This window comes from Oncorhynchus keta, chromosome 17 (genome assembly GCF_023373465.1).
Source record: "Oncorhynchus keta strain PuntledgeMale-10-30-2019 chromosome 17, Oket_V2, whole genome shotgun sequence".
Taxonomy (NCBI): Eukaryota; Metazoa; Chordata; class Actinopteri; order Salmoniformes; family Salmonidae; genus Oncorhynchus; species Oncorhynchus keta.
Genome location: NC_068437.1, coordinates 41,544,790 through 41,557,661, shown reverse-complemented (window position 1 = coordinate 41,557,661; position 12,872 = coordinate 41,544,790). Strand labels below are relative to the sequence as shown.

General features: G+C 39.2%; 1 protein-coding gene across 5 annotated transcripts in view; it reads left to right on the top strand.

The window, feature by feature from the left end:
- Window positions 1-12,872, top strand: part of LOC118395861 (G1/S-specific cyclin-D2-like) — a 282,011-nt gene that overhangs the window by 240,728 nt on the left and 28,411 nt on the right. For 3 of the 5 annotated variants that reach the window (XM_035789843.2, XM_052466070.1, XM_035789844.2), the window contains one exon: window positions 8,471-8,686. In XM_035789843.2, the coding sequence (XP_035645736.1) occupies window positions 8,471-8,686 (216 nt within the window). Of the gene's footprint in view, window positions 1-6,698; window positions 7,121-8,470; window positions 8,687-12,872 lie in introns of those variants that run through there. The other 2 variants (XM_035789842.2, XM_035789841.2) reach the window with 2 other exon arrangements.

Below are 12,872 nucleotides of genomic sequence, written 5' to 3'. Positions count from 1 at the left end.
AGTTCCTATCCTTGGCAAGCTGTGCCCCAGATCTTCCCTCTCCTCTCATTTCCTCTCCTCTGATGAGTTCATGAAAGATTGTTGGTAGAGTTCAAAAGGCAGGGTCAAGCATGTGAGAGAGGAGGGAAGAGTAAATAAAGGTAAATGAATAGCAGACTGGCTCTTCTCTGTTGGCAGAGGGAGGGTTTGTCTCGTTGGTACTCTACAGACATCCTTATTGTATGTCCCATGCAGGTAGAACAACATCAACTATGTCCTCTCTGTGGAGAGACCCATACATCTCTCAATGTGCTATTAGCAACCCCTTTGATAGATTGCTTTTAGTTATAAATGCTTCAACTTGTATTTTTGTTTTACTTTTCAAGAGCTATTTCTTGGATTGATTCTACTGATTTGCTTCAAAAACATATGGGAAGAAATGTGGCTGAAGTTGGTGTTTTTAAGATGTGTTGCATGACAACCAGAATACAGCTATGTGTTATTAATTTATCTTTGTCTGTGTCTAGATCACATCTGTTCCCAAGGTTTTTGTGGCATGCACCTGCAAATACTGTAATATCAGTCATATGATACAAGACTATTGCAACTTTGTAACTGATTGTAACCACCCTCACATAGCATATGAGATTGTGTGAAGCATGTACGTACGTACGTACCTCTTGTCGGCATCATCAATTCATCTCTCTAACAGGGAGGGTATTCACCTTGCTCCCTCAGACGCCCACCCCTCGCCCCCCGAAATGTTGGGAGATGACCATTAAACATAGATATTTTGCTCTCTCCCTTGTTTTTGGACTTAATGAGATAAAAACAAGTTTACAGAAATTGCAAGAGGACATCTTTGCATACAAAATGTCTGAGGGAGTTTGGCTGTGAGTCCACAGCCCTGGTCATTGGTGCCAAATTTGCATTGTAACATCAATAATAGAATGGTGAGAATAAAGAATAAAAACATCCCACAGGTGCATGAGCTTCCAGGGACAACCCTCGTGAATTTAGTAAGTTTGTTTCTAAAACATATCAGAGAATGGAAAGGGGGTTAGAATGTAGCCTGTAGCATTCAATTATTCTTAATTTATTCTTAATTTCTTTATTTTTACCTTTTGGATTATGTGCATATTGTTGTGTATTGCTCTGTATTTTTACTGCATTGTTGGAACTAGAAAGACAAGCACTTCGCTGCACCTGCGATAACATCTGCAAATCTGTGTATTCGAGCAATAAACTTTGATTAGATTATTTTTAATCAGCCCATTACACATAGTTACTTTAACTAAATAGTCAAATGAGCTGGCTACCTAGATATCCCTCCTATTATCTTTCCATGTGTGTGGTTTACAATAGCTTTTACTGGATAGCTTTTTACTATCCATTGCTCTCTGTACACTCTTAGAAAAAAGGGTTCCAAAGGGTTTTTCGACTGTCCCTATAGGAGAACGCTTTTTGGTTCCATGTAGAACCCTCTGTCAAAAGATTTCTTCATGGAACCCGATAGTGTTTTACCTGGAACCAAAAAGGGTTCCTCACAGGGTTTTCCTATGGGGACAGCCGTAGGAGAACACTTTTTTTCTAAGAGTGTAGACCAAACTCAGGTCTCTTTTGCTGTGATATTATTCACTTCACCTTTGAGAAATGTGGTCGAAACATATTATAATCGAATCAAATGAATCTGTTTGGCTGAATAAAACATGGATGTATGTGTTCCTAATCTAACGTGTTGTGTTTCAAGCAGACAATTTGGATTGTGTGAAATACGCAGTGTTTGGTGGTTATGCAGACTAAGCTATGGCTAACTGGCTTTCTGGTTCTCTCTATTGTCCAGATAGCCAACAGACTGTACTGTGTCTGCACTCTTTGATTAGGAGGGATACAGGACACTATTATTACACCGTTGTATTTGCACTTCTTTGTTGATATCAGCTAAAACATTACTGTTATGTAAATAAGTCTAACCAATGGAGCATTACAAACAGCCTGGTATTGTGATATGGATGGACAAGTTAATTCTGTTTTGTTATTGTTTTACTCAGACATCTGCAGTTGTTCAACCACAACAAAATAACAGAAATGCTGTTATAGGCTATGAGCATGTGTGAAATAAGCAAATTATAAACATGCATAAGATGTTTTGAACGGAAACATTTAGTGTATATTATTGATAGCATATATGGTAGCAACTGATCTCTCATGACTGCCTAATGTTCAGTCTTACTACATGGTTGTTACTACATGGAGTAGTAACGTAATCTCTTTTATGCTTGTGTGTGACAAGCTAAGGAGACTTGTGAGTTACAACAGATGTCCAAGCTCAGGGTAATGCAGGAAATAGAGTTTGCATTGCTTTGTAAGTGTCAACCACATAACTTGCCTGACAAGGTTCTGCTTTATACTCCATAGAATATATTTTTTGATGACAATGTCAGGGGAGTTCTTAATGTTAAAACGTCTTAATTGACTCTTTGAATTACCGTAAGAGTGAATGGTGAGTTTGTTACACCAGTACATTACTTTGCAGTGTTTGGAGTCAGCCAATGAGGCAGTTAGTGAATGGTGAGTTTGTTACACCAGTACATTACTTTGCAGTGTTTGGAGTCAGCCAATGAGGCAGTTAGTGAATGGTGAACACATGTAAACACAGAGTGGGGTGGAGTCACTAGTTTGACCTCCTATCAATTGTCATTAACACTGTATGCACATGTTTTTTGTCATACAAAACTTCTGATCCTGTCATGGTTGATTTATTCTAATGTTTTATTACGTCAAGAATATGTTGTATTTATTTGGTCATTTTTAAGGAATATTTCCTCCGCTTTTCACAGTTATCACATCTAACACAACACTCTTTGGGTTTCAATTGCTGCTTTTAAAATGTTCACCCCCAGGTGAAAAGTATGGAATAAGAGAACAAACGCTATTTCTATAAATAACATTAGTGTATATATATTAATTTAGGAAATGAAATAGTGAACTTTATTAATGTTGTTATGGTATAAATAATTGAATGGTTTAATTTGATTATATTTAATCAACCCATTCTTTAAACACTATTAACAAGGTTATTGTTAACAGTCTTTTAAAAATAATTTCAAATATAAACCTTAATAAAAGGACAAACATAATATATATTGGTGCATACAGTCTGAAATTATATGAAGTCATTCAAACCAAGAACCTACAGAGTGGATTTGCCTCTTTCTACCTTTTGCCCTCTAATATGGTCTGTGAGACATCTAGTTACTTGTTCATTAGATTTTTAATGTGTAAGTGAATAACAAACTGTGTTTTTGTGTTTTCATCTAGGCCTATGTTAATTATCTGGTTAGAAAGATGTTATTATTTCATTGCAGAACTGCCCTAATACCAGCTTGCAGCTGTGGCACTCGGCTGCAGGTGTGTTAGAATGATCTATAGGAAGCAACATTCCATGTGTTTTCAAAGCATACTTCTATCACCTGCCATAATTGGGTTTATCTAGAAATCAGCCAACATTCAAACAACCTAATTTAGTAACATTATGGAAATGGCATATTTTCAGAATTCCTTTTTGAACCTCTTTGATAATTATTTTGTAATAGTTTCAAATACAGTTCCATGTAGCAGCCCAATGAACACATTATGGTTGTTTAATTTGATGTATAATGTATATGTAAACATGCTCAAAGGGAGGATAAACAATATTTCTCAGAAATATACTATGAACAGTTGTTGGGAAATTATCAACATTTATGAATTTGAAAGTACCAGCTATGTTTGTTGGTATAGACATTCTAGATGGTTTTCAGTTCAAATATGTACATTTTCAGAATTTAGAATGTTAAAAGGTTTATTTTTCTTTATATTGTTTATAGTCTATTGCTGTCATTTGTAGAACATTGAAACGTTAAACTCATAAAGTTCCTTCCAAAATTCCCATCTCTGTTAATTTGACACATTTTGAAAACATCATAATTCGTTTTTTGATGTCAGCAACCTACTTGTGCCTTAAGTATGCTGCCTTGCTTACCCCACACTTGCATTATCTTCCCGTTATTTCAAAACCTTATGTAGGCTGTTTCATACCACTTTGAGTAAACTTTGAGACAAACCATTGCAGTCACGAGTCAGATATGAGGTGAGATAACTTTTCAAACTTCCCTATCAAATCAAAATAAAGTTTGAAACAAATGTTGCAATATTCTTTAGTTTGTGTCCCATTGGATATCATGTTAATTGCGTGCATCTGGGAAATAATGTAGCGCCTCTGCTGCGTTTGACTCTCCTCAGAGCCTGCGGTGACGTCATTATTCCGCGAAAATACAGCATGGTTCTTTCAGGCTACAGTGCTGAGCCGCTACTGTAGTCTTAGAATGATTCTCGAATGGTATGTGTTTGCTGATTAGATTTTTGCATTTGTTCGATGACATTGTAAACTTTAACCTTAGCATCATAAGAAATCTACCATAACTTGGGGATTGGGGATCTTAATGTTCAAAGTGTTGTGTTGTGTTCCCAAGAGAGTTTAAACATTTGATAATATCTGCAGCAAAACGATTGTCTTTGTTGGTGGTAAGAACACAAATGGGCTTATTGGGCTGTCTTTATTTTTCACTTTGTTTAACATGCTGTCCAAGAAATGGACATAAAAAAGTCCTTTCTGATGGCAGTGACAGGTGCATGAGCAAGTCACGAGATGCAGAGGCAATCAGAACACGAACAGCCTAAAATAAGTCCCCATTTTGAAAGCCGAAATATGATATATAGGTTGAAATATGAATTAATGGATATTATAACAAATGCACATTGACACCCGAGGAGGTGGTGGAGAAGCATGGCCATCAAGGCGCTTCACAAGCGTATCTGTCTGGCAAAGTAGAAACTTCAATTGGACATGATTGTGCGCATGTTGGCTCAATGTAGTCTACTACTGCATCGTTTTATGCATTCTATGTGTGAGCCTTTAAGATCAGTCATTATGGCACAGATGGGTTTGCACTATTGTAGAATGTTGATTGTTTATTCTGTTTCTCTGAGGGAAATTATTTATCCCAAAATAATTCATTGAAATGCGTCAGGGACACGATAAATATCTGGGGGAACTCCCCCAATACACTGCCACAAAACGAGCAACTTTCTGGATGTGTAGGCTAGTAGTCTATACTATTGTTCGTTGAAAAACATCCCTTATTGTCTTTGATGTAGTCGTTCTTGTCGTCCAAAACATTCTGACAGAAGGGGGGTAATCACTCAGTGCCTCATTCATGTAGTTGTAATATTTGTGGTTGTCATAACAACATATTAGGTTATCATGGAACCAATTAAGAAGCAGTTATAGCCTCAGCCTAGGCTATATTTCTCACATTTTTGCGTATAATAAACAAGTTATAGGAATGTTGATCTTTATTGTAGTAGCTTAGTCTGCTTGTCGAACTTCTTACTTTTAAAAGTCTAACTGTTTTTTAGTTAAAACTTAAAAACGTGTGTGATGTGGAGGTTTCATCCATTTGGAATGTGTTGCTTTGCCATGTCTTAATTGCTTGTTGTTGGATGCAATTTTACGATTTCTATCTATGCTAGGGGGGAATAACATCAGCTAATCGTGTGAATTGATAAATAGTTGGTTATTGTAGGAGTTGGACCGCCCTGGTTCTCCGAATATAGCCTATGCAATAGAATTCTGCCCAGTAACAATCGGCAAGCCTCGGTCACGCGCAGAAGACCTATTGGCTATATGCAAATTGTGACATGGGGAGGAAACTATCTTCAGACAAAAAATGCTTTAAAGAGACATTTCCCACTTCTCTCACAAGTACAAGAACAAAGGTGTTGCCATTCAGAACGATAGAGACGCCCACTCGAATGGAATTTAACAACTTTGAGCGCAGCGGAAGACTGCCCCCTCTGCATATGAAAGACAATCCATGCAGGATAGTCTAGTTGACTCATCTTTGGGGGTAGAATATTATTAGAGACTAAGCTTTTTTGGCAAACTATTAGTTCGGCTTTAAGCTCCTCCAACATTACACTGTAGCATATTTAAGAGACCTTTATCAAGGCATAATACCTAGAATTAAATATTGGACATGGGTCCTATGTGTATCGTTCTGCATATGAGTGTAATGATCACAACCTCAACCACATGGATTATATTTATATATGAATACATGCAGTTGTCCAATACAGAGCATAGGCTGTCATCGTGGTGTTATCTATAAGAGAAGTTTGTCGCAACAGCTTTTTTATGCTGCATTGCATTTCCTAGAAAGCTATCTCATTCAACCACAAGCGAGCTGTTGCTATATAAAAGATAGTTATGGTAGACCTTTGTTGTGTGTGTGTGTGTGTGTGGGGGAGCAAGCAAATCAACAAGGATACGTTGTTTTGTTGATAAACTGGAATACAGAAATAAAATTAGCCTAATGCATGTTTATGAAGTTGTCAACTTGGGTACATTGCTATTCCTGCATTCATAGCCTAGCCCTAGGCTACATCCCTAACACTTGCTAAATGGATAAATTGTTCCAGTTATATAGCCTATATTATCCGAGTACATTTTCCCAATTTGTTCCTGTGACGCATGGTTGGGGTTTTAATTGTGGTAATATTGCCATGATAAAATAAAATTAATATGAAGTATGAAGTTGTCATCTAAAAGTGGAGAGAAAAGAGGAACAAATGTTTGAGTAACTGCTCAACATAGTGTGGTCTGCGCTGCTGCTCGCGTCACTTTGGTCGGAAAAGGCAGGCTTAAAATGTAACGCCAGAAGAAAGTAGAAGCGAACTGAGGGGGAGAGGAAAAAGTTCGCAAGGAGAGGCAGGACTACTCTTGGGAGCCCTGCAGTCTCACTTTTATGCCTCCAAAATACTTTCCTTCCAGTTTCTTTGCATCTAGCAATATTGTTTAGTATTATCACAAGAATAATCCGGCTTTGTAAAAACTGAAACGACCATGGAGCTGCTTTGCCTCGAAATGGACACCATTTTAAGAGCTCGTCCTGATCCGAATATTCTGTGTGATGATAGGGTATTACAAAGCCTGTTGACCATTGAAGAACGATTTATTCCCCAATGTTCTTATTTCAAGTGCGTTCAGAAAGATATTCAGCCATTTATGCGGAGGATGGTTGCTACTTGGATGCTGGAGGTTTGTACCGAAATACTCTGTAGGCTCACGACTCATATCAAAACACACTCAAATCGGACCTATCGCTCTGTCATTTTGTCCAGTTTGCATGGTGTGAGAAAGAGGAGGGTTGCACATCACATTTCCGAATATACAATCCTGATAGCCTATTATTCGTTTATTTTATTAATATGGTTTGATTTTTTTGAACCAAGTCACTGACGATTACGTCTCAGATACATTGACAGGTGGTTACAGTGGTGTAGTCTTTCACCAGATAAAGCTTTTCTTTGCATAGGTCGGATCTAGGAAAGGTGCACGGGATTATTTGTTATATATTTTAAAATTGCCTAAATATGTCCATGCACACGTATGCAGTTCAATGCTAGCCCTATTCTAGCCTATATTCTAACGCCATGTTGTTTTTTCAGGAACTGTTGCAGTTTTTCTGACGATTTTACAGATCATAAACGTTATACCTGTTGTTGATACGTGGCAGAAATGAAAGAACAGTGTCTAAACTACATAGTCATCATTGAAATTAATGCGAAATATTGATCAAACATTTTCTATTTATTTTTTAAATATTGGATCGCGGAAGGGGTGCGGGCCTTTGTCCCTCTGGTCTCCTCATTGAAATCCGTCACCCAGGAATTAAGTTAGATTTTTTACAATTTGTTTGACATAATATGTTGGGAATTGTCTGAATAGAAACCTGACCGCCAGAGCTTTATTTTCATGGAAGAGTTATTTTACTGACATTCATGAAATATTTTATATTAATTTTTGAAAATATATTTCGACCTTGCGGTGACGCACTCGAGAACAGCCACATGCTACTTCGTTTTATATTTGACCATTATTTTGCATTTATCTTCAAATTACATGTTTATCAATTGTCGGGTCTGATGTGAAAGACATTGGTGTTCATTATGATGTGAAAATTATAGGTGTAGACAATTTATTTATATTTTTAAATATTTTAGGAAAATATGACGAAGGAAAAAAAGAGGTTCCGTACTGTGCTGCATGGGTGTTTTTTGGCTGGGGTAATTGTGTCTTGAATTCATTTCTTACTGAAGGAATGTGATTCTATTGACAGCCTGTGCCTGAGAGCTTTTTCAAACATTAAAATAATCTTATTTAGAATTTATTGATGATGTCGCAACAACTCTGGGTGGGGCTCAATTATTGGCCAGGTCCCAAAGGGTTTCGACGAATGTATATGCATATCTGGCTGTTACATTATTTCCTTAATTTCGTTATCATGTTTATGTTTCACATGTATTGAACACATTATAGGTAATTGAAATAACTGGAATTTGATGATGCCAATTTCTGCACATTGTCACATGTCACCTCTCTCTCTAGGTTTGTGAAGAACAGAAGTGTGAGGAAGAGGTTTTTCCCTTGGCAATGAACTACTTAGACAGATTTTTAGCTGTGGTTCCAACCAGAAAGTGTGATCTGCAACTTCTTGGAGCAGTTTGCATGTTCCTTGCATCCAAGTTGAAAGAAACTCGTCCATTAACTGCAGACAAACTCTGCATCTACACTGATAACTCCATCAGACCACAGGAGCTGCTGGTAAGCAACAGTTGGTTTCTGCCAGCAAAATGACCAGTTACATTTCAGATTGTTATTGTTGGCTTTGTCAAATATGAAACTCATGGCTATTTGTCAATGTTTATGTTATGGGCCAAAAGCCACCTACATATATATGTTTTATATTTATTCATATTATATATGCTACTGTCCATTTTCTCTAAGGATAAACTATTATGGAATATAATTTACTGAAATCATCAGCCAACCTAGATTAAATGTTTGGCCCCATCACTCTAGGAATGACCCAGAGTGCTTTGTCCCCCAAGAGTTATACTGTACTACAGGTAACAGCCAAAATAAAGGAAACACCCACATTAAATGTGTTAATAGAGCGTTGAGCCACCACAAGCTGCCAGCACAGCTTCAATGCACCTTGGCATAGATTCTACAAGTGTCTGGAACTCTATTGGAGGGATGAGACACAATTCTTCCACAAAAATTATATAATTTGGTGATTTGTTGATTGTGGTGGAAAATGCTGTCTCAGGTGCCGCTCCAGAATCTCCCATAAGTGTCCAATTGTGTTGAGATCTGGTGACTGAGACACACACACACCCTTTAAACCCCCTATGGTCTTTTGAGACTCCTCTTTCAAGGTCACTGAACTCTTCTAGCCATGGTAGTCAAAATTATGGCATGATGGGGTGTTAATTGCTTAATTAACTCAGGAACCATACCTGTGTGGAAGCACCTGCTTTCACTATACTTTGTATTTTTGATTTACTCAAGTGTTTCCTTTATTTTGGCAGTTAACTGTATATTTGACTGTACAGTAGGTTTTTGTACAGTGGTCTCCATCACCATCTAGTGGCAAATATTTGTAGTAGAACGAGGTCAGCCGTTGAACTGAAGCCAAGGTTTAGATCCGTGGAGTGATTGATCTTTAGAGACTTCAGTCTACAGAAAGGAAGTCTCCCATATTGATGGTCCTGGCAAACAAAATTGTGTCTTTGACCTCCAGTTTGCTCCACTCAAGGTTTGACATAGATGTCCTCAAAGAATGGACACTTACAGGTTTTTGTAGATCCTGCTTCAAAAAGTACTTTTTCCAATGTGTTAGAAAACAATGCTTATTACTTGCATACAGTACATTACAATTTTGCATTGGATTAGTTCACTAATTGGATGTCTTGGTTGTAGGCGCTCACAACGAGGTTTCACTTGACCTGGTGTGGGTACATTCTGCTTGTCTTGGTTAGGGTTTTTGCTGCAGTCATTGGTACCCCAAAGTTAGAGCCTTTGGCAATCTCATAGGGTCATGGTGGACCCAAGTAGTGGTGAACATTTAAATAGTCAGTTTCTCACATCAAATGTATTTCCTCTGCGACCCAACATAAACATTCTTTAGTAAACAATAGTCAATCCCACCCATGTTGTGAAAGAGGCTGCATATTATTCAGCTGAGAGCTTGGGCTGTCTGGGCCTGACCCACCTCCTCAGTTGATTGCTGATCCCAATGCTGTGGTACTAAATATGTATGGGTTGGAGAGGCCAGCCATTCCCTGTGATGACAGGTCCTGCATCAGTGGTCTTGGGGGCTGAGTCTGTCCCTCCTCCTATCTCTCATTGGTTGTTATTGTATTACTTGCTGACAGAAGCATGATCAACATCAGGTGAAGATTCATATTTAGCTGGGAACTGGGCTGGACTGGGCTGAGCTGTATCCACCCATACATGCTGTTTAGGCATGGGTCAGAGGAGTACCATGTTTCTGAGATGGTTTCATGAGGGTTGCCTGGTCGTGTTCACAAATAGCTTCTCTTTAAGGCAATCTTTTGGCTGACAGATACTGGAAACAGGAGATCAGCTGCTCGGCCCATGTGATCGTTTTTTTGTCCCCATCTTTGGTAACAATTTCTTGTAAAATAAACCACAATGTCACCCAGAAGGTGGGACCGGAGGCACCAGCAGAAGGAAGTGGGTGCCTGCATGGAGGGTGTGTTGCAAGGTTTTGCCACAGCTCTCTCTCGCTCTCGCTCTCGCTCTCGCTCTCGCTCTCTCTCTCTCTCTCTCTCTCTCTCTCTCTCTCTCTCTCTCTCTCTCTCTCTCTCTCTCTCTCTCTCTCTCTCTCTCTCTCTCTCTCTCTCTCTCTCTCTCTCTCTCTCTCTCTCTCTCTCTCTCTCTCTCTCTCTCTCTCTCTCTCTCTCTCTCTCTCTCTCTCTCTCTCTCTCTCTCTCTCTCTCTCTCTCTCTCTCTCTCTCTCTCTCTCTCTCTCTCTCTCTCTCTCTCTCTCTCTCTCTCTCTCTCTCTCTCTCTCTCTCTCTCTCTCTCTCTCTCTCTCTCTCTCTCTCTCTCTCTCTCTCTCTCTCTCTCTCTCTCTCTCTCTCTCTCTCTCTCTCTCTCTCTCTCGCTCTCTCTCTCGCTCTCGCTCTCGCTCTCGCTCTCGCTCTCGCTCTCGCTCTCGCTCTCGCTCTCGCTCTCGCTCTCTCTCGCGCTCTCGCTCTCGCTCTCTCTCTCTCTCGCTCTCTACAGTAGAAAGCAGACCTCTAATGATAGAGGGGAAACACTGCAGAGTGTGGACAAGAGTTAGGGCCATCTATCTATACGATTCCTCATTGATTCCTTGAATTCTAACCGCAGCATCACATTTGTCAACGGCCTATTTCTCAGCGGTATCTGTGGCATTCTTAAGGAGTGACTCACTGAACCTTAGCAGTATATTTTATTTGTTTTACTGTTTTTGTAAGTTGATAGGGAAACACAACACCCTGTGAAACTGAAGTGGGGATATCATAGGGATGTATCATAGTGTGTGGTCAGAGAGAGAGATGCAGTTCACCTGTTTTAAAGGCAGCTAATGCCTGCCATACTGGACCTGCGTTGTCTCATGACTAAGAACCATGTGACTCTCTGTAGGGGAAATCACTAGCATCCCAGGTCCTATGCACAAGGACAGTCGCAATCCACAAAATTCCTCCCAAATTAGTCACCAGCTCCTTCCGTTACTCATCCTTTCTTCTCAAAGAAACATGGACAACCGTATAACTCAAACACAACCTCCCACCCCCCAAGAAAAATAAAACCATGTGATTTAAGATAGGCCTAAATGTCATTGGCTATTGCTGATAGACATTGGGATTGTGCAGTTGAGGATACTGCTCACGATTGAACAAGTTCAAGTTGAATAGTTTTAGTGAAACTGTCATTTTGTTTATAGTTTTGCTTGGTGGGGATATTTTTTATTAGCCTCCTTTTATGCTGTTCACATCAAACATTAGGTATACACTTGTTTTGTCTGTGTGCCAGGTGAGCTGTAAAATCGTTGTAAATTAGATCTGTTTAACATTATCGATCGAATTTCAGAGAAGGTGTCAATTTGAATTTAGCTAGGTGCTCAAAGTAGCAAAACAGGTCCTAACTGTGGTAACTTAATAGCTTCCAACAGGTTATGACAAAGGTTAAATTATGCTATCCTGTGCTAACCTATTTCCGGTGCATTTTGTCTTGCATTTGTACTTGTATAATCGATACTGTGTATAAGACCATGGTACTTCTTGCTGCCTACGGAGCAGCAAGAGAAATTGCCCCTGTCTACCCGAGTACTCCGTTCTGCCACCTCTTGTCTCCTGGCTCTACCACCCCTGCCAAAGGGCAGCTTCTCTGTCCTGGCACCCCGATGATGGAACCAGCTTCCCCCTGAAGATAGGACAGCAGAGTCCCTGCCTATCTCCCAAAAACATCTGAAACCCTGCCCTCTATTTTAGATAATCGCCCCCATAAATAAATAAGCATTTTGTGAACTAACACACGCACTTGACTAATTTTCCTCTTACTAGCTGACTTTGCTGACCGCCACTTTATTGAGGAAAAAAGTACTTGCTGTGATATGTGGTTGTCCCACCTAGTTATCTTAAGATGAATACACTAACTGTAAGTTGCTGTGGATAAAGAGCATGTGCTAAATTATTAAATGTAAATGTATTATAATTATTAAAAAAAAAATCTAAATAGATTGTTGACCAAATGATCAACCATATAAGAACCTATTCATTGCCTCTGTTGGCTTGAGCATGTTAGTGAGAGCTAGTTTTAGAGTCCCTATCTCCCCCTCCTCCCCCATCCAACCTGGCTCAGTCTCAGCTAGGCTGGTGCCATGTATATACAGTATGTTTAGCCTTGTTGCCGCTCTCATCCTAAAACAGTCGCTCTCGCTCCTCTCTCTCTT